General features: G+C 46.2%; 1 protein-coding gene across 5 annotated transcripts in view; it reads left to right on the forward strand.

Moving 5' to 3' along the window:
- ADAMTS9 (ADAM metallopeptidase with thrombospondin type 1 motif 9) overlaps nucleotides 1-24,805 on the forward strand; it is a 140,967-nt gene that overhangs the window by 51,702 nt on the left and 64,460 nt on the right. For all 5 annotated transcript variants that reach the window (XM_080995586.1, XM_080995584.1, XM_080995582.1 and 2 more), the window contains 13 exons: nucleotides 1,082-1,263; nucleotides 2,034-2,170; nucleotides 4,538-4,655; nucleotides 4,945-5,040; nucleotides 8,683-8,846; nucleotides 8,953-9,082; nucleotides 12,319-12,445; nucleotides 16,383-16,593; nucleotides 17,609-17,773; nucleotides 19,380-19,544; nucleotides 22,115-22,234; nucleotides 24,373-24,468; nucleotides 24,627-24,794. In XM_080995586.1, the coding sequence (XP_080851712.1) occupies nucleotides 1,082-1,263; nucleotides 2,034-2,170; nucleotides 4,538-4,655; nucleotides 4,945-5,040; nucleotides 8,683-8,846; nucleotides 8,953-9,082; nucleotides 12,319-12,445; nucleotides 16,383-16,593; nucleotides 17,609-17,773; nucleotides 19,380-19,544; nucleotides 22,115-22,234; nucleotides 24,373-24,468; nucleotides 24,627-24,794 (1,879 nt within the window). The remainder of the gene's footprint in view (nucleotides 1-1,081; nucleotides 1,264-2,033; nucleotides 2,171-4,537; nucleotides 4,656-4,944; nucleotides 5,041-8,682; nucleotides 8,847-8,952; nucleotides 9,083-12,318; nucleotides 12,446-16,382; nucleotides 16,594-17,608; nucleotides 17,774-19,379; nucleotides 19,545-22,114; nucleotides 22,235-24,372; nucleotides 24,469-24,626; nucleotides 24,795-24,805) is intronic.

Raw genomic sequence — 24,805 nt, forward strand, 5'->3', positions numbered from 1 at the left:
GCTTCTGTAGGCATGTCATACAAGGCTGGTGGGTCGTTTTTGCCGCGAGTAGCAAAAATATTTAGGAGAACTGAAGTCAGTTCAGATAGCTCCTCTTCTGTGCTGAGAAATCCTGACCATACGACACCAGTTCAGGCATAATGATCTCAATCCAATGGACTGTTACAGGTGTTCTTAAACTGGTCCACAGACCACCAGTAGTCCGTGAGCTTTGTTTAAGTGGTCTGCAGATTTGTGGCTGAAGGGGAGAGATGGCACATCCATTGCATTAAATATTCATATTGATTTTTAATTGGATTTTTCTTGCTGCTTTCATTTCATGCATTCATTTTATTGGGTTATAATTTGAATAATATGGGATTCAAATCACCATATATAAGAAATAAAATAAGCAATAAAAATACAATTTAAAATTATACAGTACCTAGCACAATGCATTGTAAGTGCTACAACAGGCAGAAAAGCTGCTAAGTGGTCCTCTAAGACTCTCAGTGATTTTCAAGCAGTCCATAGGGAGAGGTTTAGGAACCACTGGTCTATTAGACTGAGAAAAAGTGTTGTGCTCTGGTGGGGTTGGGAGAAGCCACAGAACAGCACCTGGGGGGAAGAGAGGGGATATTGTTCTGTCTGGCAAGCTGAAATGCTCGCTGCGATAGAAAGATTATGATAATGTTACCCTGAATTTCTTCCTATGTTACAAACCTGGTTTGATTTTTGTTTGCTAGCCAGGATTTTAGAAAGAGCTTAAAACACAGTTTCCTGGTTTGGATGTAACAAGAAACTCTGGTCTGTCAAACCCTGGGAGTATGGCATTAGGCACACAAGAGAAGGAAGCAAGGAGTGAGTGGGCACAACACTTCTTCTTTGTCTCTTAAACCACGTGGGACAAAGTACCATCACAGCTATCAGTATGTCTGATGCAACCAAGATTGTGGTAGGGCTTTAAAAATTGGAAAGAAGTGAAAGGATCAAAGAACTAGTCAAGGCTTCAAAAAATGGATGGGTTGTGTGAGAGGGTTGGGTTTTCTTAATTAATGTTATAATTTGTAACTGTATACTTATCCCATCTCTTTTTTTCAAGACCCAAAAATGGTGGAAAATACTGTGTGGGACGACGAATGAAATTTAAATCCTGCAACACTGAACCATGTTCAAAGCAAAAGAAAGATTTCCGCGATGAGCAATGTGCAGTCTTCGATGGGAAGCATTTTAACATCAACGGTCTACCTCCTAATGTGCGCTGGGTTCCAAAATACAGTGGAAGTAAGTATATCAAAACAATCTAGCAATTAGATCAGAAGCCCAAGTCCAGGAGCTGGGAAGTTGCCATGAAGGAAATGAAGCCCTCGAGTTTAATGGGTCCCTCATTTGTGGACTGGATGCAAGGAACACACACCTTGCAGCTTAATTCTGTGTATTGTTCCTAGCCCCAGGGTTGATTCGCACCACCATTTTTAAGAGCAAAGCCTTAACATGAGGCGTCTCTGCCCCCACAGAAAATATATTCACGGGGCCAGTTTGGTCTGACAAAAGCTCCCTTACATTATTTAAATAGCAAGTTACAATATTGGGAGTGGGGGGCTGTCAAATGAATGCAGGCAAGATCTCTAGAGATTTTCAGGATACAGTGATTTCAACCTTGCAAAACGACAGTCTGAGGAGGAAGTTGTGGGGAGCCGCCTCGTGATGATTTCCTCCCGCTGTTCTTCACTGGAGCCCTGCCTCCGCTGTCCAGTTTCCTTTTACCACCTGGCCCAGTAGAATCAGTCACCTGCCTGCAGCCATAGGCTGCTCCATCACCGCCACCAACCTGCTGCCGCCATGGCAACTGAGCTGAGAGCAACCCAACTGTGCGAATAAGTGCCTCATTTGGTCAAGGCAGTGCTGGCATCTGATTTTTGGCCTGTGAGGGAAGGGACATTAGCTCAGAGTTGTGGGAGAGTGAATAAGAGTGTTCTTTCACCATACAAAGTAAACAACCAGCACTAAATTAACTTGGTTTTCTCCTCTCTCTCCTTTCTTTCTCTTGGCAGTTTTAATGAAAGATAGGTGCAAGCTCTTCTGCAGAGTGGCAGGAAACACGGCGTATTATCAGCTCAGGGACAGAGTTATTGATGGCACTCCTTGTGGCCCAGACACAAATGACATCTGTGTACAAGGACTTTGTCGGGTAAATACAGCCTCCTTCGGTTTAACTGGCCAACGCTCTTCAAGGAACCAGCTCATTCCTATTCCATGAGTTGGATCCTGAGGGCCTTTCTCCAGGTTTCACAGGTGGGGGCGCCACCAGTCAGTCAGTCACCTGTGCTCACTATGACCAGTTTCTGCATGGTGCTCTGCAAATATGACATCAGATATAGGGCATGTGGGCCTGACTTGGCCTAAATGGCTTTGTGGGCCAAATGGGAAGGCCTGGGGGCCCTAATCAGGACTAAAGGCTCCCCACTGCTGCTCTATTCCATACTCTTTATCTTAAATTAAACCCAAGAGCCTTGTTATCTGCTTTAGATGGTAATATATCCCCTTTAGGGTTCTGTTTTGTATTACGCAGCTGCCTTAACAACCGCGTTTGGTGTATCTTGCCAAAGCCCCAAATCACAAAATAATGAGGGGTTTTAAGTGTATGAGGAGTGAGGTTTCATTCCCCACATAATAGCCCTGATAGGGATGGATGCTGTGGGGCCCTGGTGCATGCCTGTGTGTTGGCTTTGTGCCAGCACCTGGAGGCTTCATACAGTCCAGACAGAATCCACTTTGGATGGGAGAAACAGGCCAGTCAGTTCCCAAAATGGATCTGTGGGATATGAACTCCACAGAACCTACGGCATCTAAATCGTATAACAGATTTTGCTGCTTCCTCTACCATTAATACAAAGGAGTAAAGGATTGTAGTTTCCGTGCCAAAATCGGACCTAACCCCTGACTGAAATGGATCTAGAAAATCAGTTTCCCTGAGAGTGCCTGCCTTCTTTGCTCTCTTCACTGCCACTAGGTAGTCTCAATGATGAACCCTCACCAGTCTTTGATTGCATTTGACTGGAGTTTTCCTCCACCACAGCAACTCCCCATCCCCGACCCTCAAGTGTGCTCTGAAGCTATACCAAGTTCCCAGGTGGGCGCAAGTGGCGCTGTGGTCTAAACCACTGAGCCTCTTGGGCTTGCCAATCAGAAGGTTTGAATCCCCGCGACGGAGTGAGCTCCTGTTGCTCTGTCCCAGCTCCTGCCAACCTCGCAGTTCGAAAGCACACCAGTGCAAGTAGATAAATAGATACTACTGTGACGGGAAGGTAAATGGCGTTTCCGTGCGCTCTGGCTTTCGTCACTGTGTTCCATTGCACCAGAAGCAGTTTAGTCATGCTGGCCACATGACCCAGAAAGCTGTGGACAAACGCTAGCTCCTCAGCCTGAAAGCGAGATGAGCGCCGCAACCCCATAATCGCCTTTGACTGGACTTAACCGTCCAGGAGTCCTTTACCTTTACCTTACAGCTGGGTGAGACCAACTCCACCCTGCTCACCCATCCAGGTCTCAGCGATACAGACCAGACCGGCCTCCTCATCCACAATCAGATCGTGGCCAACCTCAGAGCCAACCTGGCATTCAGCAACAGCAGCTGCAGACCCGAGGGCTGGTTGACAGGACAAACACAATTCCTCAGGTCTGGCACATGGCCAAGTCATTAACTACCTGTGCCATGTCCCCCTCCTTACCCAGCCTGCCCCACCTCCCACACAGTCAAAACAATTTAAAACAGGAAAAAACAATAGTTAAAATACAAAGCCTGGGAAAAAGCAACTTTACATTAAGGACCGCCTGACTCCTTATGCCCAACCTTGATCACTGAGATCTTCTGATGGCCCTACATCTGATGCTTTCCCACTTCTCTCAGGTTTAGCTGGCCTTCACTGGGAACCAAGACTATAGTGTGGCAGGTTCAGGCCTTGCCAATGGTGTTTCCACAGGAACCACCCCTGCCTTCTTTTAGGCATTTCTACTTCACTGTGTGGTTTAGGCAGGCCTTCACAATATGAATTTCCCCCTTTAACCAACCAGTATCTATTTACTGTTTTATTGATATTTTAATTATGTCTTAATGGATGCTTTTGCTCGTTTTATTATAACTTTGCATGCTGTGCTCCCTCCTCAGTATGCTTTTATGAAAAGAGCAGTTTACAAATACTTAATAAATACACAAATGCCATTTTGATAATGACCCTATCCCACGTCCGTGTGACTTTTAACCATGGTGTAATCCTGCCCCCCACAGCTCCTTAGCTCTCCCCCCACCTTTTCTCCCTGCCACGCTGAGTGGTTTTGCTCTTCACATGGCGGGCCTGGAAGAGACTCGTTTTTCAAGTCCTAATTGGAAGATGGCTATAATTATAGCTTCAACAGAGCACGTTGGAAAAGAAAAGAATGAGCGAGGCAGTCGGAGGCCTTCGGTGGCAGATGCATGTTTTCAATTTGGAGTGCTGCTAAACGCTATCCTATTTTCCGTATTTGTTCAGTCTAGTTCTGAACTTTTCTTTCTCTAAAGCAAGCTGGATGTGATCACGTGCTCAATTCGAAAGCCAGGAGAGATAAGTGCGGTGTGTGTGGCGGTGACAATTCGTCGTGCAAAACCATTGCAGGGACATTCAACACAGTGCACTATGGTAAGAATCAGTCGCAGAAAACTTTACTCGGGCAGAGCGCCAGGAGGGAAAACCCCTTAACCGTGCATGATGCGCTCAAACACCTAACACTTATAATAAGCAGGAATTCCCTTAAGCTACCGGAAATGTGAGTTTCTTGCTACTTCGTGATCACACCAAACAACTAATTTAATTGACATAACTCCAAATTTTTACGTTGGTTTCCTGCGCTCTTTACTAAGATGATTTAGAAAGAAAAGCAGAGGATACAAATGCATGACAAGCTTGACTTTCTAGTTTATTTCCCCAGGTTATAACACTGTGATACGCATACCGGCTGGTGCTACAAATATCGATGTGCGGCAGCATAGTTACTCAGGGAAACCAGAAGATGATAACTACCTTGGTAAGACATGGCACTTGTTAGCAGTGGCAAAACCATGCTGTTTTCTTGACGTGCTTATATTTCCATTGGGCTAACAAGGGACTTCCAGTATGGAAAGAACTCAAAGGTCATCTGATGCAGAGTTCCTCTGTGCTGGATATTGAGTCCTGATGGTTCTGTAGCAAAAATGTGTCTTAGCCCCATCTCAATCCAAACCTAGCATGGAGCAAAAGAAGGAAACTCACCCAGAGATGCCTTCAGAAGTATTTAATAAAATGCATTATTATTATTATTATTATTATTATTATTATTATTATTATACTGCCTTTCGTCAAAAGATCTCAGGACGGCTCACAAAGTAAAAATATAAGATAAAGACAAAAATAAGTAGGTAAAACAAAAGCAACAAAACAATAGCCCCCTGCTCCCACAAGCACATTTAAAAGGCTGTAGCACATTAATCAGCCAAATGCCTGGTTGAAGAGGAATGTTTTTGCCTGGCGCCTAATAATGGACCTCGTGGGGGAAAGCATTCCACAAATGGGGAGCCACTAATATACCTTAGGCTAGCCTTCGCCAACCTTGTGCCCTCCAGATGTTTTGTGCTACAACTCCCATCAGCCTTGTGCTGGCTGGGGCTGATGGGAGTTGTAGTCAAAAACATCTGGAGGGTAACAGCTTGGCAAAGGCTTCCTTGCACAAATAAGCTGGCGGAGCGACTCCTACCTGATCCAGTGTGTCTTACTTGAAGCTAGTGTTTTATTTCCTCTTGCCCTGAGAACTTTTCATTTCCTCTTATGGGTGGCCTGTTTGTGTCAAAGGTGACATTCATGCTTTAGGAAGTATCCAACCACACCTTCAACTGAGAGGTGTACCTTTTTTGTCTCACTACTTCACCCTCCCACAAGAGGAAAGACTCGGATTTGTTGTGGGTTTCAGTGTTGTTTGGCACCGTAAGAGCCCACCGCTGCGTGAAAAGCAACAGTGGCTGGATTCTGTGTGCTTTGAAAGTTCCCCTTCCTTGTCCCTTTGCAGTGTGATAGCTTTTTATCTCTTGCAGGCCTTTTCAGAGAACACCTTCCTTTCTGTGCAACTCGAGTACTCCTTTAGGGCTAATATAGTAGCTGTGATGGGTGAAATGGTGGGGAAACTAACTTAGGAAATTAACTACATAATCGCATTAGTGTGAATTTGTGCAGCAGACTGCTGTTTTCAGGAAACCGTCCCTTTTAGAGAAAGCTTTTAGACTTTTAAGCTTTTTGACATTTTTGTGTGTTGCTCATGTTTGGCATGAAGCAAAACGCAAAATACGGTGCTGGCCAAACACCTCCGAATCTCCCATTTGGATGGTCAGCTTTAGATGTTTTAGCTAGATCCTCTTGTTTTAGTATTTCTTTACAACTAAATCAAGGTGTTGTGTGGTGGAGTTAACTTCCATCCTACAAGTGTGTTCTATGTAGGAAGATAATAGAGAATGAACTGATACAGGTGTGGGCTGTTCACGTTTGCATTAGGGAGTATGTTGAAGTGTGTACTGGTTGTGTCAAAGGTTGGGTTGATGTTAGAGAATATAGACATTTGTGTCCATGAGCATTTGTGTCTTGGGTTTTGGTATGCTGCATGCTTGTAGACTCCAGATTTTGTACATGAGCACGTGCATGTTTGCTGATTTGTGTATATTTGATACATGTATTTGAATCTGAAGCAAGCACAACCCAGGGAAATTTGAAAAACAGGCTGAACGGATGCCTCTGTTGCATTCCTTAAAATGCAGTATTTGGGTAAAGGTAAAGGGACCCCTGACCATTAGGTCCAGTCGTGGCTGACTCTGGGGTTGTGGCGCTCATCTCACTTTACTGGCCAAGCGAGCCGGCTTAGAGCTTCCGGGACATGTGGCCAGCATGACTATGTTGCTTCTGGCGAACCAGAGCAGCGCACGGAAACGCCGTTTACCTTCCCGCCGGAGCGGTACCTATTTATCTACTTGCACTTTGATGTGCTTTCGAACTGCTAGGTTGGCAGGAGCAGTGACCGAGCAACGGGAGCTCACCCCGTTGCGGGGATTCGAACTGCCGACCTTCTGATCGGCAAGCCCTAGGCTCTGTGGTTTAACCTACAGCGCCACCCGCGTCCCAGTATTTGGATAGAGTAAGATAAAAGGTAAAGGACCCCTGAAAAACTTTCACCTTTGTCATCACACTTCCTCTTCTGCTGCTTCTGGTCTTCCTCTTCCTGAGACAGGTGTTTCTACAGCACCCACCACTTGGAAGTGTGAGGGCTGTAGCCAATCATGCCACGTCTGGTATCAGGGTCCGGCAGGAACGTGCAGGAGGAATCAGGCACCTGTTTATGGTTGCTGGTTCTCCTGACTTCACTGTGAGGAGCTTCACATATCCCTCCATATTTGCACCCTTTCAAATTTGCACCATTCCAGAATTGTCTTTTTTTTTTTTAATAACTCCCTCTCTCCAAGCTTGAGATGCATGTCCTTCACAGTATTGATACAGAAAACCTCTTACTTTAGAGCTTGCAACACAGACAGCTGCCTTGTGCAGAGTCAAACAATTGATCATCTAGCTCCGCATTGCCTATGCAGCAGCTCTCCAGGGTTTCTGACAGGACTTTCTCCCATCCCAACTTGGGAGGAGCTTGGGATTGAACATAGAACCTTCTGAATGCAAAGTGGCTGCTCTACCGCTGAGCCAGGGTTCTTCCTTATACCACTGAGCTGCAACCCTGGCTGGAGATGCAGGGGATCAAACATGGAATCTTTCCAAGCAGAGCATGTGCAAGTGCTATGCTGTGCCCCTGCAGTGCAGCGTTGCAGCATCTGCATCTTGCATTCAGGGTCTTCAGTAGCTCCTTAACAAACAGGGCCAGCCGGTGCCCACACCAACCCTTTGACAACTACTCGGTTGCAGCAGCCAAAAAAAAAGTATGATGCAATCACCATTGCCTTGCCTGAGTTCCAGTGACTGACTGAATTGGTCTCTACTGTTGCTTACCTGAAGAACAGCCTTTAGTAGGGGCTAATTATTCCTGGATTTCCAACTATTTGGTGGATTTGTGCTGATTTTCCAAGTCATTGTTCAGGGGTAGTAGGGAAGCCTTTTTGGACTTTGGGCTGTATTGCCAAGGTGGAAAGCTGTCAGGGTTAGGCTGCAGTAGTGGGAGAACTAGACACACACACACACACAGTGGGATCACAACATGGAGAAGCAGCTCCCATCATTGTACAAATGAGGTCAAGAATGGGAGCATGGGGACACCAGCGCTGCAAGGAATTCAACTTGAATTTGAGTTTGACTTGGTTTATGTTTTCCTGTCTGCCAGTGTTTCATTATATTGACAGCCTGATGCTTTTGTATTAATCTAGTTGCTTTTGGTTTTGCTGCTGGCTGCTTTGGGCTTCTGTCAGGAAGGGACAGTGAGACAGAAGCAATAAAGGGAACAAAATGAATAAGGAGTACATAAATCAGTGCAGGCGGTCTCTGGTTCCCTCCCAGTCTTGTTCTGTCTTGGTTGCTTCTGGAGATAGACATCCCCGAGTTCATTTTGAGCATTATGTAAATCAGATGGCTTTCAAATAACGTCCTTTCTTATCTAGGCAAGCAGATTACACTGATTCTGTCTCCCTGCTTGTTGTTGTTTCTATCTGCACAGCATTGTCAAGTAACGAAGGCTTCATATTAAACGGAGACTACGTTGTCAGCATGTTTAAGAAGGAAATCAAAGTTGGAAATGCGGTGATAGAATACAGTGGCTCAGACACCCCCGTTGAAAGGATCAATTCTACATACCGTATTGACCAAGAAATAGTTCTTCAGGTTAGAAACATCTTGCTTTAAAATGAAAACCTCATAAATACGGTTCTTCTAAATTGTAATAGCTGAGATAATTCTTTTCACCTTATGCTTTTTTCCTCCCTCTTAGGTTTTATCAGTGGGTAATTTATATAACCCTGATGTTCGATACACATTCAATATCCCCATTGAAGATAAACCTCAGCAGTTTTATTGGAATATCTATGGCCCTTGGCAGCACTGCAGTAAACTATGCCAAGGTATGTGGTCTTAGGGGGTTTTTTATTTTAAAAAATCATCATCATTATCATTATCACCATCATCTTCTGTATTTAATGCTTTATCTTCGATTCTGGTGGTGATGACAACTCTGCTTCTCATGTCTGCTTTTAGCTTCTGATAAAATTCAAGCGTTTTGTTTTCCGAGAACTGTCATAGTGGAATGATGCATACTATCTGCAAGTCACGTGATAATGCTGAGGCCCCTCCTTAACGCTTCAGATTTCCTGCTTCCTCCACAGACTAATGGCTGACCATTCTGCTGGCAGGTGGCTTCTTATCTTGCCCTGCTCAAGGCGAAGCCATAGCGTAAATTGTTAAGTGTGTGCAAGTAGACACTGCAGTTTTGCTTGCAGAAATCTGAGCCCCCTTTTGGAAGGCGCTGTCCAAAGGCAGCTCGGGCTGCTAAGTGAAGCGTATGGAACGGAACGTGTTTAGTGCATCCTGGTGTCCACCTGTCTTTAGAGCATCATGCAGACTGTTCTGATATTGGAGACTACACAGTTGATCGTAAGAGTGGGGTGGAAGAAGTGAAAGCAGGAGCAGGAATGAGTTGCTTCTCCTTGAACAACATCCCAAATGATGTATGAATCAGTCCCAACTCCTACAACATCTGAACAATGCAACTACTGCCCATAGCCATCATAGGTTTCACTACGGTATGAACCTATGTTGTATTTGTGCATACTTCCTACTGATCTTTAAAGGTTTAGAAATGTTTTTAAATGAATGAATTCCCCCTGCCCCTACAATTAATTTAGATAGCACTTGGATAGCTCAGTGGGTAGAGTGTGATTCTCCTAATCTCAGGGTTGTGGGTTTGAGCCCCATGTTGGGCAAAAGATTCTTGCTTTGTTTGTGACCTCATGGTCACTTTCAACTCTATGATCCCATGATTCTAATTTGCAAATTCATATAGTTACTGGCAGTGGCTCTCCAAGGGATTCAGAAAGGGGTCTTCCCCAGACCTACCTACAGATGACAGAGATTGAACCTGCACAGCAAGAGTGGGGAACCTTTGGCCCTCTAGATGTTTGCTAAACTACAACTCCCATAAGCCCTAGCAAGCACGGCCAAAGGCCAGGGATGATAGGAGTTGAAGTTCAGCACACATTCGGTGGTCCAGAGGTTCCCCCTCTGCCCCAGTGTATAGAAAAACCCTTTGAGGAGGTGTCAAGGCTGAGCCTTAGGCAACTGTGAGAAATGATCCAAAGCTGGGGAAGCAAAGGGCAGCAAGTCAGAACTGAGGATCATGCAGAAAAAGAGCCAGGAAAACCTCGTCACTCAGGAGAGATCCAAGCCCCTGCAGGAGGCCTTTTACAGCACTTCCTGCCCAAGAGGCCAGCCTGGGTTGGCAGAGCTAGTCCAGAGCCATGTTCCTGCTAGAGACAGGTACCAGGCTTCAGTTCGGATAACTCACAACCCAGAGTGCTCAGTTCTGGCCCTGAAAGCTCCAGATAAGAAAGTCTTCATTAGTCTAGTTTTTCAGCTAGGAAACTGAAACTGAGAGATAGCGACTTGCCCAGAGCCATGCAATGAGTCCATGACAAGTTTCCCATGCAAGACTAGTACTCTATTTCCTGGACCACTCTGGCTCTCACTGTGAAGTCAGAAATCCTGCTTCCTTGGTGAGTGGCATTGGAGGGGAGGGTAAGTGCCTGTATTGAAAGAACTGCTAATGAGCAGCTCAGCAAGGCTGCAAACAATTTGGCAAAGAAACACTTGTTGAATTGTGAAGGACCCTGCTTGTCTTGATAGCCTACTTGCCTTTTCCAGCATTGTGGTTCTCTAAACCCCATCTTGAAGGCTGTAAATTCATTGCCAGCACCACAAATTGGACTTGCTCATAGAAAAGTCTACTCCCCTGGTTATTATATTTTCGACAGTGCTTTTTCACAGGTTCTGGCTGTTCCTCTTTAGCTGGAAGCACAAGTTCTTCCCAGGATACCAAGCAAAGTCACCCCAACCTCTTCTGGCCTAGCAGAATCAGCCATTAGCTGAATCCTCTTTTCACAGCCAGGTACACAGCAGCTGCATCCTGGGAAGAGTACTGAATACCCCTGGGCTCAGGATGCATAAACAAAACGGCCTGCAGTTTACTGAGAATGAAAGATCTAAATCTTGGTAGTCAGGATAACTAGATGTCACAAATGTATACACAGCAAGTAGAATGAATTATGGACACTGACCGAAGCATTCTTTTCCATTTCCTTCACTAGGCAGAAACTCCAGCATTGGTGCAACCATTCACTATTACAGATTGGCCATTTTGGCCTTAATGGGATGTGGAACAGGATCTATCTTAACAAAGTAAGGCCTGTCATACCCAGGCCTCTCTTTGTCATTAACCAAGCCTCAAAGCATAGTACTGTACACAGAATCCTGCTTATTGAAGGCAGCATTTGAGTTCGGATAGCCACCAAGGCAGAAATCAAGGTCTCCAATACACTCAGTCTTTAACAACCAAAATAAGTCTTGAAGCCATTGTCCTACATTTCAGCAGGGGTGGAGAACCTATGTCATGCCAGATGTTGTTGGATTTCAGCTCCCATTCATGGCCAGTGCAGATGGATTATGAGAGTCGTGGTCCAGTAACGTAAAGGACACAGGAAAGGAGTAATGTGATGCCCTAACAAGGGACAAAAAGAATGAGGAGTTAAAACTACAGCTGAACCAAAGTTTGTCAGACATCTTTCTGAGAAAATGTCTGAGGTTTTCATTATCCTCACCCACCACAACCAAAGAAAAGACCACAGATGTAATAGAATATTTCTCTGGATATTCTCTACAGCTGCCATCCTCCTGTCCTCCCTGCACACACACACCACCAGCAGTTATGCAGAACAGACACATTGTGGAGCATGTAAAATGATGTCCTGGCTGCCAACATAGTTGCTCCTGCGCTCACTTCCCTTCCTAACCAAGGCGGGGGGGGGGGGAGCAGTGGTGCTTGCTGTCATTGGTAATGGAGAGCATCGTTCCCCCAAACCTGGTCCTCCCAATTTCTCTGCCCACAAACAGGGAGGAGGCTTTCGAGAGACAATTTGCACACATATATAAAAAACTATATATAGGGCTTCGTTGAAGTGAGGCCTGTGTGCAGCCTGATGCAATGACATGTAAACCAGTTTGTGGAAGACGAGAAGTGAAGTTTTGAGAAATAAGGGGTATGTATCTCTTTCTATAGGCCTCATAAAACTATGCTTTTCTATTTTAGGGGAACGGAAAAGGAAACTTGTTTGCACCCGAGAATCCGACCAGCTCACGGTATCTGACCAAAGATGTGATCGGATTCCCCAGCCGGATCCAGTAACTGAGTTGTGTAATACAAACTGTGAATTAAGGTATCGGCACCCCTCTCCCCTACTGCTGCCCCAAAGATAGTCTGTACATACGGTGCATCATATATATTAGGCCTTTCCTAACATCTGTGTTTTCATGGCGGATTTTTGCTAAAAATCAAAGTGTGCAATGTTGAGGTTTTCCTTGGTTTCTGGAGAGTCCGTTTCTGCTGCCCTTGCCTGAGCAGGGAAGAGGGAAAAATCCATACTTCTTGAAACAGTGCGCAAGCTGACACATAACTAGCTTTCGAAATTTGGCATTCTCCAGATTTTGCAGTGCAATCCTCCCACACAAAAATGTGTGCGAAAATGCATTTCCTGTTGCTGAGAGTTGTCAGGTAGCCTGTTCTCTGAAAGGATAATAACTGTCCCTATTTTAGACGGGGAGAGAGCACTTGCTCCCAGGAGGCTGTAGCCCATTGAGACTGGTAGGGCAGAAGGCAAGGGAGGCCAACAGTAGGTGGCGCCAGAGCCAATGACAGGCAAGGCCAACTCATTATAGTTTGGACCCCATCCTCCGGCAACAAAACAGAGACTAAGGAAGAGGAAGCTGACAGCTAGGGTCACCCCCTGGATTGGTTGTAGGAAGGCAGGTGTAGCCTGACTGGGGAAAGACTTAAGTTGGTGGAGCAATTGCCCATTCACTCTAATGAACCAACCTCCACTGTGTTTATTCTCTTTTTTTCTTTCAGAGCATCATAGTCCCATAGAACACAAATGATTCCTCCGGTTTCAGAATACTTAAGTGCCACAAAACAAATGACAACAGTCTTTCTCTGTTTCGCTCCCCTCTCCATTTTTTCTCTCCCTTAGTTCTGCATCCATCTGGCAACCAGAATTGCATACACTCGAAAAAATCCCTATTTGTCATGGGACAGTCCCTTTTTTTTTCTGGCGCTTGTCCTTGGCAGATCTCTCTCTCTCTCTCTCTCTCTCACACACACACACACACACGTTTTGGCTTTGGGGAAGACTTAGGGGATGCCTTTTAAAGCATTGTGTTAGCATGAACGCATCTGCATTCACTCCTCTTCCTTGTCACGTGCCCTCCCTTCATAATGGTCCACCCAGATAGTAAATTGCTGAATGTGCATTCATTCTAGAACAAGCACAACCAGATCTTTTAAGAGATTAAAATTCTGCTATGTATTCTTTGGTTGTTGTTTTAAAGAAACTTGTTATTGCAAGTTTACTAACCTTCTTTAAAAGCCAGTGCAGGACAGCATTGCTACACCTGCTCAGGACACTTGTCTTGGGCAGAGATATCCTTGGTATAGGAAATGGGCAGAACATTATTATTATCATCATCTTCATCATTATCATCATCATTATTACCTGCCCATCTGGCTGGGTTGCCAGCTTAAGTTAAGTAAGTCACCCCTATAGCATACTCCATTCAGGAGTGCTACTGCCGGAGGAGCTGGCCCAGTCCTGGCAGAGGGAAAACAAGCCCTTAAAATAGCATTGTGAGATTTACTCTACTCTGGAGTGTTTGATTCCATTCTCTCCTTACACAGTTCTGTCTGCCAGCTACTTAACTTGTTAATGCAGTGGACACGAGAGCCTGTTGATGGAAAAAAGTCTTGTCCATCCAACAGCAACAGTTACACCAAGTCTGTTCCTTATTTCGTGGAAAGTTCTGTTCTTTAAGGAGCATCTTCCAGTGAAAAGCAGCCCCACCTTCCTCTGTGTTCTGCACTTGCAGCTGGGGGGGGGCGTTAAAATGTTTCCGAATGTGTTGCAGATGGCAGCGTAGAGGCCTGTAGTGGCTGCTCCCCGTGGTGTCAGAGTGTTCCTTCCGCTGGAGCATTGCATGCCATGCTCTGGTTTTGCCAAGGAGAGGAAGCTAGCAAAAGCTTCCAAACTTCGTGACTGCCACACTTCCAGGGGCAATGTCCGGTGGCTCCTGGCACTCTTCGTTGTTTGTGTGCTCTTTAGGCTCCTTCCCGAGGATTGTGAGATTACAGCACTAAGGTTGTTCTCTCCATGTGTCTGTAAAACACCAGCTCCTCACTAGAGAGGCTGCAATGTGAAGCAGTTCCATGGTTCAAAACCTTGTCCCACTGTGTCAAACACTTTGTCTGTGTTTTTGCTCTGCTCGTTCTTTTGTATTTTGTGGTCCCCTACTCAGGCTTAAAGGGGACGCGGGTGGCGCTGTGGTCTAAACCACAGAGCCTAGGGCTTGCTGATCAGAAGGTTGGCGGTTCGAATCCTCGCGACAGGGTGAGCTCCCATTGTTTGGTCCCAGCTCCTGCCCACCTAGCAGTTCGAAAGCATGTCAAGTGCAAGTAGATAAATAGGTACCACTCCAGCAGGAAGGTAAACAGCGTTTCTGTGCACCTCTCTGGTTTGCCAGAAGCGGCTTAGTCATGCTGGCCACATGACCCGGAAGCTGTCTGCAGACAAACGCCGGCTCCCTCGGCCTATAGAGCGAGATGAGCGCGCAACCCCAGAGTCATCCGTGACTGGACCTAATGGTGTACCTTTACCTTTACCTTTACTCAGGCTTAAGGGCAGGTTAATATGCAGTTGAAGGTGATGGATGAAGGACCCTGTGTGTGATTTACCTTTACCTTTACTCAGGCTTAAGGGCAGGTTAATATGCAGTTGAAGGTGATGGATGAAGGACCCTGTGTGTGATGGGCAGGGGAGGGATGCTCTCTCAGGGTGGGAGGCTAGGAGAAGAAAGGGAAGCTGCCAGGTGAGAGCTGGAAGGGCTCGCCTCTCTCTGTGTGGGACAGGTTAAGATTTACCTGCAAAAGAGGACTTTGCATTCTTCCTTTCTTCTTCTTCCTTTGCTTTTGTTCAGGGTTTTTAAAAATTGTAATATGTTATGAAAGGTCTTGATAAAATACTGTTTAAGTAAAAATAAGGGGGGAAAGAGGGAACATAGCCCTCAATGGGAAAAAATGGTTGCTTGCTCCTGGAGCAGGCAATTACCAAGGCCTGAGGTGGGAATCTTTCCCAGCCTGAGGGGCACATTCCCTTCTGAACAATATTCAGGGCCTATATGTCAGTGGTGGATGGAGACTGGCAAAAGTGGGTGGAACAAGATATGTAAATTTTGCATGGTAGACTATTTTCTATGCGCACCCCTCTCTTCCCTCTAATCCAGGCAAACAAGAGGTGTTAAAAGAGCGCAAGGGCACATTCTAGTCAGGCAGAAACGCTCCAGGAGGGGTGAGACAAGACTGTCGAAGGCTGTGACTTTGGGAGAGTTCCAACAGCTAGGCAGAGAGGCCTGGAGGGCTGCATTTGGCCCCTAGGTCTGAGGTTCCCCGTGTCTGTCCTAAGCTCAAAACACCTATTAAAAAATCCAAGGTCTAAAGGAAGTTCAGTGAGGTTCTATAGATTAGTGGTAAAAAGCACGTGGTTTGCGTGCAGAAGGTTCCAGCCTCAGACTCTGGCATTTCCATTTAGCGAAAAGTTCAGGTAGCAGGTGATGTGAAAGGTCTCCACCTAAGTCCCCCAAGAGCCACTGGCAGTCAGAGCAGGCAGTACCAGGCTATATGGACAATTAGTCTGCAGCTTCATATAGGATTTTTTGCTTTTTGAGAATATAGTCATGTTTAAGATTGGACTGTAAGTCTTCTTTGGTTGAGGCTCAGTGGGAGAGCGTCTGCTTGCATGCAGAAGGGCCCAGGTTCAAATCGTGACATCTCATAGAATCACAGAACTGTAATGTTGGAAAGAACCCTGAGTTTCATCTAGCCCAGCCCTCTGCAGGAATTGAATTTCCAGGTAGGGCTGGGAATGTTACGTGACTGAAACCTTGGAGAGCTGCTGCCAGTCAGTGCCAAGGAAATACTGAGCTGCGTGGACCCGTCTGACCTGGGTGTTAGGCAGCTTCCTATATTTCTGCTTCTCTTCTCTGTTTCAGGCTCCTTTGTCACTGTCTTGTCAGTGTTTTTTCTAACACGGTGCTCTTGGTTGTCCCTAGGTGGCACGTTGCGAGAAAGAGCGAATGCACTGCTCAGTGCGGATTGGGGTACCAGACACTGGAGATATCCTGCACAAAGTACAGCAAGCTGGAAGGGAAAATCGAGAAATTCGATGACCGGTACTGCAGCGGCATCCCCAAGCCAAGCTCCAGAGAAAAATGTTCAGCGGAATGTAACACTGGGGGGTGGCGCTATTCTGCCTGGACAGAAGTAAGTGCTGCCACTTACTGTGGCTCCTTCCCACTGATGCTTTGTATTGTGTGTGTGTATACACACAGAGAGAGACACATATGAAAAGAACAGGGCCTTCTCAGTTGTGGTTCCCTGTCTGTGGAACGCTCTCTCCAGTGCAGTCCGCCTGGCTCCCAAACTGACATCTTTTTTGGCACCAGGTAAAGACTTACTCCCCACCCCTCACCCCTGGCTTTTGATGAACTGAGATGGTGTTATTTTGTTGCCAGTGTGCTGCTAAACATTCTTGTGGCTGCTGGTATGTGTGTGTGTTTGCACAACTCTGTTAATGACGAAATGTTTTTGATTTTAAACATATTGTTAGTCAACTGGAAGCTAGCAAGCCAAATAGCAATAATGTAATATTGTAAGTTTGTTAGGTTACATACAGTGTACAGAAGTGAAAGGGGCTCATCATTTTCACCACTTCCTAGAATGGATAAAACGGGTCAGCAACCTTTTTCAGCAGGGGGTCGGTCCACCATCCCTCAGACCATGTGGTGGGCCGGACTATATTTTGAAAAATAATAATGAGCGAATTCCTATGCCCCACAAATAACCCAGAGATGCATTTTAAATAAAAGCACACATTCTACTCATGTAAAAACACCAGCAGGCCCCACAAATAACCCAGAGATGCATTTTAAATAAAAGGACACCTTCTACTCATGTAAAAACACACTGATTCCTGGACCGTCTGTGGGCTGGATTTAGAAGGTGATTGGGCTGCATCCAGCCCCTGGGCCTTAGGTTGCCTACCCCTGAGATAAAACCTTTTGAAGACCAAACTTAAGAACATTCCTCCAGTTGCTTAAAATTAGGGGAGAACTATTCATTATAGATAGGATTTTCTGAAATGAGATTCCTACCTCGTTTTTTCTGAACTACCTCCTGGCACTCCCTGATGAATGGCAGCTCATCACTCCTGACCTGAGGCAAGCGGGGAGTGGGCCTTTCTGCTGCTGTCTGCTGACTCTGCTTTTCTTCCTTCAAGTGCTCCAAGAGCTGTGGGGCTGGCACAAAGAGGCGCCGAGCTGTCTGCATGAACACCTTCAACGACGTCCTGGAGGACAGTAAATGCAGCCAGCAGGAGAAGGTGACCGTGCAGCGATGCAACGAACTCTCGTGCCCGCAGTGGAAGACCGGTGATTGGTCAGAAGTAAGGAGCTTATTGCTTTAAAGGTGTAAACAGCACGGTAGATTTTGATCACGGGAAAGCTGCAGTGCAGTAATGTCAGAAGCACCCCGAATCAGTTTGGCACCATCATTAGGAAAAGGTGTGCATGCTGCTTTCTCACTTTTCCTTTCCTTCTCAGCAAGTCTGAGATTTACTTTGCTCACACCCTCCTCCTTGATTAGTGAGGGACGGTAGTCAAGTTGCAATCCTTAATTCCAGGTTGGAATTATCCCTCACCACCTAGAGATAATGCCTTAGAATCTGAAACCCAGTGGGAAGCCCATTGAACCTTTTCCTGAATGGTAGCTGCTGCATGTGGCAAGCCATTTTGTGTTACATGTTTGCAGGTCCAACTAAAACGTCATATCTTGTGGACCTTTCTGGTTTTCAAGGTTTGTGCGATCAATATTTGCACTCACAGACAAAAAAAATATATTGAGTTGGATTGCAAACGTGACCCTATACATGTCTTCAGTGAGACTTAGTGCCAGGTAAGTGCTGAGGATTATAGCCTAAAGTAGTTGCACTTTAGTCCCGCATTGAGAAACTTCTGGCCCATGGGCCTAATTAGGGCTGTGAGACCTCTGAATTTAGTCTGTGGGGCCATTTTGGGCAAACCACTGCTAACAGTTGTGAAACATGAGTTACAGAGACCTGTTATCTCCAATATAAGCTCTAAAATCGGAGATAAAAAATCTCTTATCCATAATCTTGGAGCTAAGCACCATTGCAATAAGATAAGCTTCTATCTGATATTATTGGTGTCAGACTACAGCGCTAAGATCAGAGATCAGCCACTGCCTGTTGTTTGAAAGGCAGCAAGGAGGAGAAAAGGGCAGGAGGCAGGAAAATCCTCTGCCTGCTCATTGAAGGGCAGCAGAAAAGGGGTTTTCCTTGGTGTTAGAACTGCAGTGCTATATCAGGTTAAATCCAGACCAAGTTAATCAGGCTTTTAACTCAATGATACAAGTTAGTCATGATTTCAATGGGACTAAAGCAGGGGTGAGATCTGGAAGTGACCCACCTTCCATTTTGACATGTGGGAGAGGCTTTAATCCCATTGAAGTCACAACTAACTGGAATGGTTGTCTATTTAGGATGAAGGCAGTGCAGTTGTGGGTTTGTGAAGGGAGACTGCTATCAAGTTCTGGGAGTGGCTGTGGAGGACAGAGACACGTTCCACTGCTTTGCTCCGGGAAAAACTGCTCTTTAGCGCAAACAGCTAAAGAGTGCGCTTTTCCTGGGAAAGGGACAAGGGGAAACCACTCGGAACCATGCTTTCTAGGCATGGGACAAGTGGAAGTATGGGTGTGTCCTCCCTGTGCTGCAGGTCCATCCATTCTGCAACCAGTCCTGCATATTTGGCAGTTCTTCCTTGGTCCCCTAAAGCCCTCTGTGGACAAACACCAGCTCCCTCGGCCCCTCGGTATTAGCAGAGGCCAGAGTTTGCTGTCCTTCAGTTCCAATGTCCCAGGGGCAACTGCATAAAAACCTTACCAATCTTACTTAGCTTTTCAGTGATTGTTGCACTGGCTTTGGATGAGCAGCTGCTTATGCATGCCTAAAGCTTGCCGTTTCCTTCCTTTAGTGCTTGGTAACCTGCGGGAAAGGGCACAAACACCGCCAGATCTGGTGCCAGTTTGGAGGAGACCAATTGAATGACAGGCTTTGCCATCCTGAGAGCAAACCAGTTTCTGTGCAAAGTTGTCAGCAACAGGAGTGTGCCGCATGGCAAGTAGGACCCTGGGGCCAGGTATTTGAAGCCATTCTTCTCATTTTTACTGCTGTGGGGCTTTTCATGGACTCCAGCAGATGTTGTTTTGGGGTGGTGTTTTAAAAAAATGCAGGCTCTTTGTCATGACTTCTGTCCCAGCACCCAAAAGAGAGGCTCAAGGCTTCCAGTGGTACAGGTGGAGCCACAGGTGCAGCTGCAGAATGCAACTTTTTGTTACTTGGACAAATAGCCTATGGATGAACACAGATATAATATTCGTAGAGCAACGTGGCTGGTTAACTTCCTGGGACACCCAACTGGTTAACTTTCCGGGACAACCAACGTGGCTGGTTAACTTCCCATTGGATAACTTCCCGGGCCTCACCCAGATTCCTCCCTTCCATCTCTGGACCACTTTTGCAGTTGCTTTGGAAACATTTATGTTTCTTTAAAATCAGGTGTTGTACATATAAACCGATGAATGTTTCTTTGGGTGGGCTTTTGCATTTTTTTACATCTGGGAGCCTCCAGGAGGAGGAACAAGACTTTGAGCTTACTGAGTTATTTCATTTATATCCTGCTTTTCCTTGGGGGAGTTCAAGGCAACGTTCATGGCTCCAGTTCCCATTTTACCTTCACAATTGCCCTAGGTTAAGCAAGGAACAAGAGTGAGTGACCCAGCGAGCGGTGATTTGGAGCCACATCTAGCCCGGCATCCAAACTGCTCCACCACAATTACTCATAATGTAAACCAGAGGGGAGCCAGCCTCATGCCGCTGTTGAAGTGCTGCGCCTTCTCTTTAAATATTTACGTCCATTGCCGTCTTATGTTTATCACAGAAATGGAGGCTCTTGGCCTTAGCTCGCTTGCTGACCATAATAATAAAGTGTTCTTGGACTTCCAAAGAACTCATGCCTCCTGCTGAATCAGACTGTGGGTATTTTAGACCAGCGTTGTTAGTGCAGACTTGCAGTCCACCACTTAATGTGCTCTCAGGGAGAGGTGGTTCCCAGCTTGGATACCAGTTGGCAAGGATCCCTATACAGTGGTACCTCGGGTTAAGTACTTAATTCATTCCGGAGGTCCGTACTTAACCTGAAACTGTTCTTAACCTGAAGCACCACTTTAGCTAATGGGGCCTCCTGCTGCCGCCACGCCGCCAGAGCATGATTTCTGTTCTCATCCTGAAGCAAAGTTCTTAACCTGAAGCACTATTTCTGGGTTAGCGGAGTATGTAACCTGAAGCGTATGTAACCCGAGGTACCACTGTACACTGAAATCGTGCTCCGGCGGTGCAGCGGCAGCAGGAGGCCCCATTAGCTAAAGTGGTGCTTCAGGTTAAGGACAGTTTCAGGTTAAGTATGGACCTCCGGAACAAATTAAGTACTTAACCTGAGGTACCACTGTACATGCAAAGCATACAGTAGTGGTGGCACAGAGCAGCAGCACTCATTTCCCAAAAGGCGTGCCAGTGCTTCTTACTGGTGGGGAGAGAGGGGTGAAGTGGCGGGTAGGATGGCATGGTGCAGGTGCGTCTGCAGAACCACCGGTGTGCTTGCACCGCACCAACCTCCCTGCTACCTCAGACCTCCCTGGAAACCCTCACTGAAGCTCCACCCCTCCTTGTGGGCCACTGCTGAAAGTCCATTGCTCTGCCATGCAGCTGTGATCCCAAAAGCAAGTAATTTAGCTAAGAATAAGCACTGGAAAGGAAAGGCAGGTTTTGATAAATTCTGCTTTAGAGTTGGCTTTAAAGATCCTTTTAAAAAAAACAACCCACACGGACACAACTTTTCGTGTTGACCTTTTCGTTTTTAACAATACATCATACACAGAATGAGAACTTCCAAGCAATCTGTCAGAGAGACTTCATTTGCCATCTCCAGTGCAGCAACAGCTCTCATCTAATTATACTTTCAAAACCAGTAAATGAATAAACCTGTCCAGACCACACAAACTTCTCTTCAGCCGGTCATGCCTTCCTGTCATGATCGTGTTCTATTAAGGTTGTTGCAGGAGTCAATCGGTAAAGAAATGTGACAGAGATTATGCGAGGCTCGTAATCCACAGTATGGTAAATGATTTAAAAACTTGCACATGTATATTTGAAGGGAATAAATGAAGCATGGAAGATTCCAGCGGAAGCAGTGCATTTTAACCGTTTGACCTAATTTTAAATGGAAGCGACTGAAGAAGGAGAAAGGGCTCTTTTTTATATTTTAAATCACTCTGGATTTGGCCAAAGAAGTTAGGTGCTTTGAACTTCCTTGCCTCTTTTTAATGCATTTAGAAGTAAGGCAGGTGCATTATGAAGCCTGGGACACAGGGCATATATTTGAACTGGTTTGATGTTAATTCCCTCTCTGTGGGAAACTATAGTTTGGAGAGGCAGGCTAGGGTTCCCTGTGTCCTCACCAAAACTATAGTTCCCATCTTTTGGCAAGCACAAAAGCACGTTCCTCCTGCTATAGGTGTTCAGTTGGCTGCTGTGAGAACAGGATGCTGGACCAGATTGGCTTTTGGCCTGATTCAATGGAAGCTGCCTTCTCGCATCCTTAGGCTTGCTTGCAGTATGGCTATCCCCACAGCTTTCTTTCCTTCCCCACAGTGCACTGCGACATGTGGGCAGGGCTATCAGATGAGAGCGGTGAAATGCGTGGTTGGTGCCTACGTGTCCGTGGTAGATGACAACGAGTGCAATGCTGCTACGAAGCCAACAGATGTACAGGTAAGTGCGTTGATGTGGCAGCCACACAAGAATCTCCATTAAAATATATATATATCAGGGTGAAAGGGGTGGGTGCAGTGTGTTGTCAGTCAAGAAAAGTGGAAGGGCATGCAGCCACTGACGTTGCCTTGATTGGGAGGGGGTGGATTAAGCTTGCTGGGAAATGATTGAAACATACGTGGTGTGATGGAGGGGTCATGGAGAAGTATGGTCCATGGTGGCATGCTTTCGCAAGCATTGGCTCCCAATGAAAAATGAGCATGTTAGGGGCAAGGATTTCAGCTTACCCTAATAATAATAATAATAATAATAATAATAATAATAATGTTAATTTATTTATACCCCAGCCACTCTGGGCGGCTTCCAACAAAATACTAAAAATACGTTAAAACACCAGTCATTAAAAACTTCCCTAAACAGGGCTGCCTTCAGATGTCTTCAAAAAGTCAGATAGTTGTTTATTTCCTTGACATCTGATAGGAGGGCGTTCCACAGGGTGGGTGCCACTACCGAGAAGGCCCTCTGCCTGGTTGCCTGTAACTTGCTTCTCACAGTGAGGGAACCGCCAGAAGGCCCTCGGAGCTGGACCACAGTGTCTGGCCTGAACAATGGGAGTAGAGATGCTCCTTCAGGTATACTAGGCCGAGGCCATTTAGGGCTTTAAAGGTCAGCACCAACACTTTGAATTGTGCTCGGAAATGTACTGGGAGCCAATGTAGGTCTTTCAGGACCAGTGTTATGTGGTCTCGGCAGCCACTCCCAGTCACCAGTCTAGCCTTCTTTCTGGTATGCTAGCTTTTCACCTGGAGGGTGGGTTTTTGACTGTGTAGGGGGTCCTTCACTTGCAGAAGGAACTGAGTAGTACTGTCCAACCATACAGTATTCCTGCAGGTTATTATTATTGGTAGTAGTACTCTGCCTATCTGACCGGATTGCCCCAGCCTTTTTGGGCAGAATTGTTCTTTAGTTCCTTCGTCTCGCTCCCTTGCTGCGCCTCTTCCTTGCAGGATGCTTTTGCCAATTTCTCTTCCTCAGTACCTCCAGGGCCCTGCTCAAAAACTGCATTTTAACCAAACCTCAGCTGCTCTCTAAAGCAGGAGTGGAGAGCAGGGATATTCTTAGACTGCAACTCCCACCACACCTGACATTCTGGCTGAAACCGATAGAAACTGGAGTCCTATAATATTGGGTGGGGGGCACAGGTTTCCTATCCCTCATCTAAAACTTTCCTCTCTGAGCCCTTCTATTTATTTGCCAGCACTTAATTTGTCAGGTTCAGAGCATCATTTCAGGAACCAACCTTTTTCTCCCCACCTGGGCTCATGTGCCCCACTCCTCCTCCGCCATGGCCACAAGGAGGAGCCCAGAAGCAGCTTGTCCTTTGGTCTGAACTTGTCAAAGTGTAGTCAATCCGATTTCTTCGAAACAAGCCGTCGTCAAAGCAGTAAAAAGCAGCAATAACAACAAACATGATTTACAAAGCTGGCTTGTTTTTAACAAACCATCGTTAAGATTAGCCACAATCCTCGGTTTAGATGTAATACTAACATGCGTTTAATTGACTTTGGAAGCGAAAGATTCTGATCTCCTCATGAGTACGCTGGCGGAGAGGAGGGGAAGCATGTGACCTTGAGGGGAGGGACATTCCCTTCACATTAAATCATGGTTTATTGTGACGCCCAAATAGTCCCCGCTAATTCCAGTCTTCTCTTCAGATTGATTTTGGGCCTCATCCCAGTGGCACGGGTTGTAAGCCCTTTGTGATTTATACAGGACATGGGGCAATTTGGTGCTATATAAGTGATTTTAATAGTAATGATGGGTGCTTCTGTAAATTAGCATGCTTGTGAGGGCTGGAATTTTTTTGGTGGGAGGGAATGCAGCTAGAGCAAAATAATCGAGGGGACAGCCTTCAGGCATGTATAGTCTAAGCTTAGCAGATGCCCAGGGAGAATCTGCCTTTAGGGTTAAGATGAGCCATCTGTATCAAACAAAAGATGTGATGACAAATGTAATGGGGTGGGTTTTTCCTCCCTCCAACCCCCCCCTCCCGCTTCCATCACTCCATCGCTGTAACCATCTAAACTACACTGAAATCCCTGTGAATTGCTGATAGCTTGCTTTTTCCTATAAAATAGGACTGTGAGATAGCGCCATGCCGTCTCCGCCCAGGAAGCCCAGAAACGAAGCAAAGCAGCCACAGAACCCAGTGGAGATTTGGATCCTGGACTCCCGTACGTAAAACTGGTCAGCGTAGATTACAAGGAGATCCCTTGATAAACTCCCCCACAGTCCTGCGACTCCAGGGGGCTTTTTTCCCTTCTTGTCATAAAGGGGTCAGCTGCTTCCCCCCCTCCAACCCCCATTGTCACTCCTTGTCCATCTTCCCTAGTGCTCGACTACATGCGGGAAAGGCACCAGGATGAGATACGTCAGCTGCCGCGACGACCAAGGTTCTGTGGCTGACGAGGCCGCCTGCTTTCACCTCCCAAGGCCATCGGCGACAGAAGCCTGCTCTGTGACACCGTGTGGACAGTGGAAGGCCATGGAGTGGAGCCCAGTAAGCAGCTT

Source organism: Podarcis pityusensis (genome assembly GCF_964106645.2).
Source record: "Podarcis pityusensis genome assembly, chromosome: 2".
Lineage (NCBI taxonomy): Eukaryota > Metazoa > Chordata > Lepidosauria > Squamata > Lacertidae > Podarcis > Podarcis pityusensis.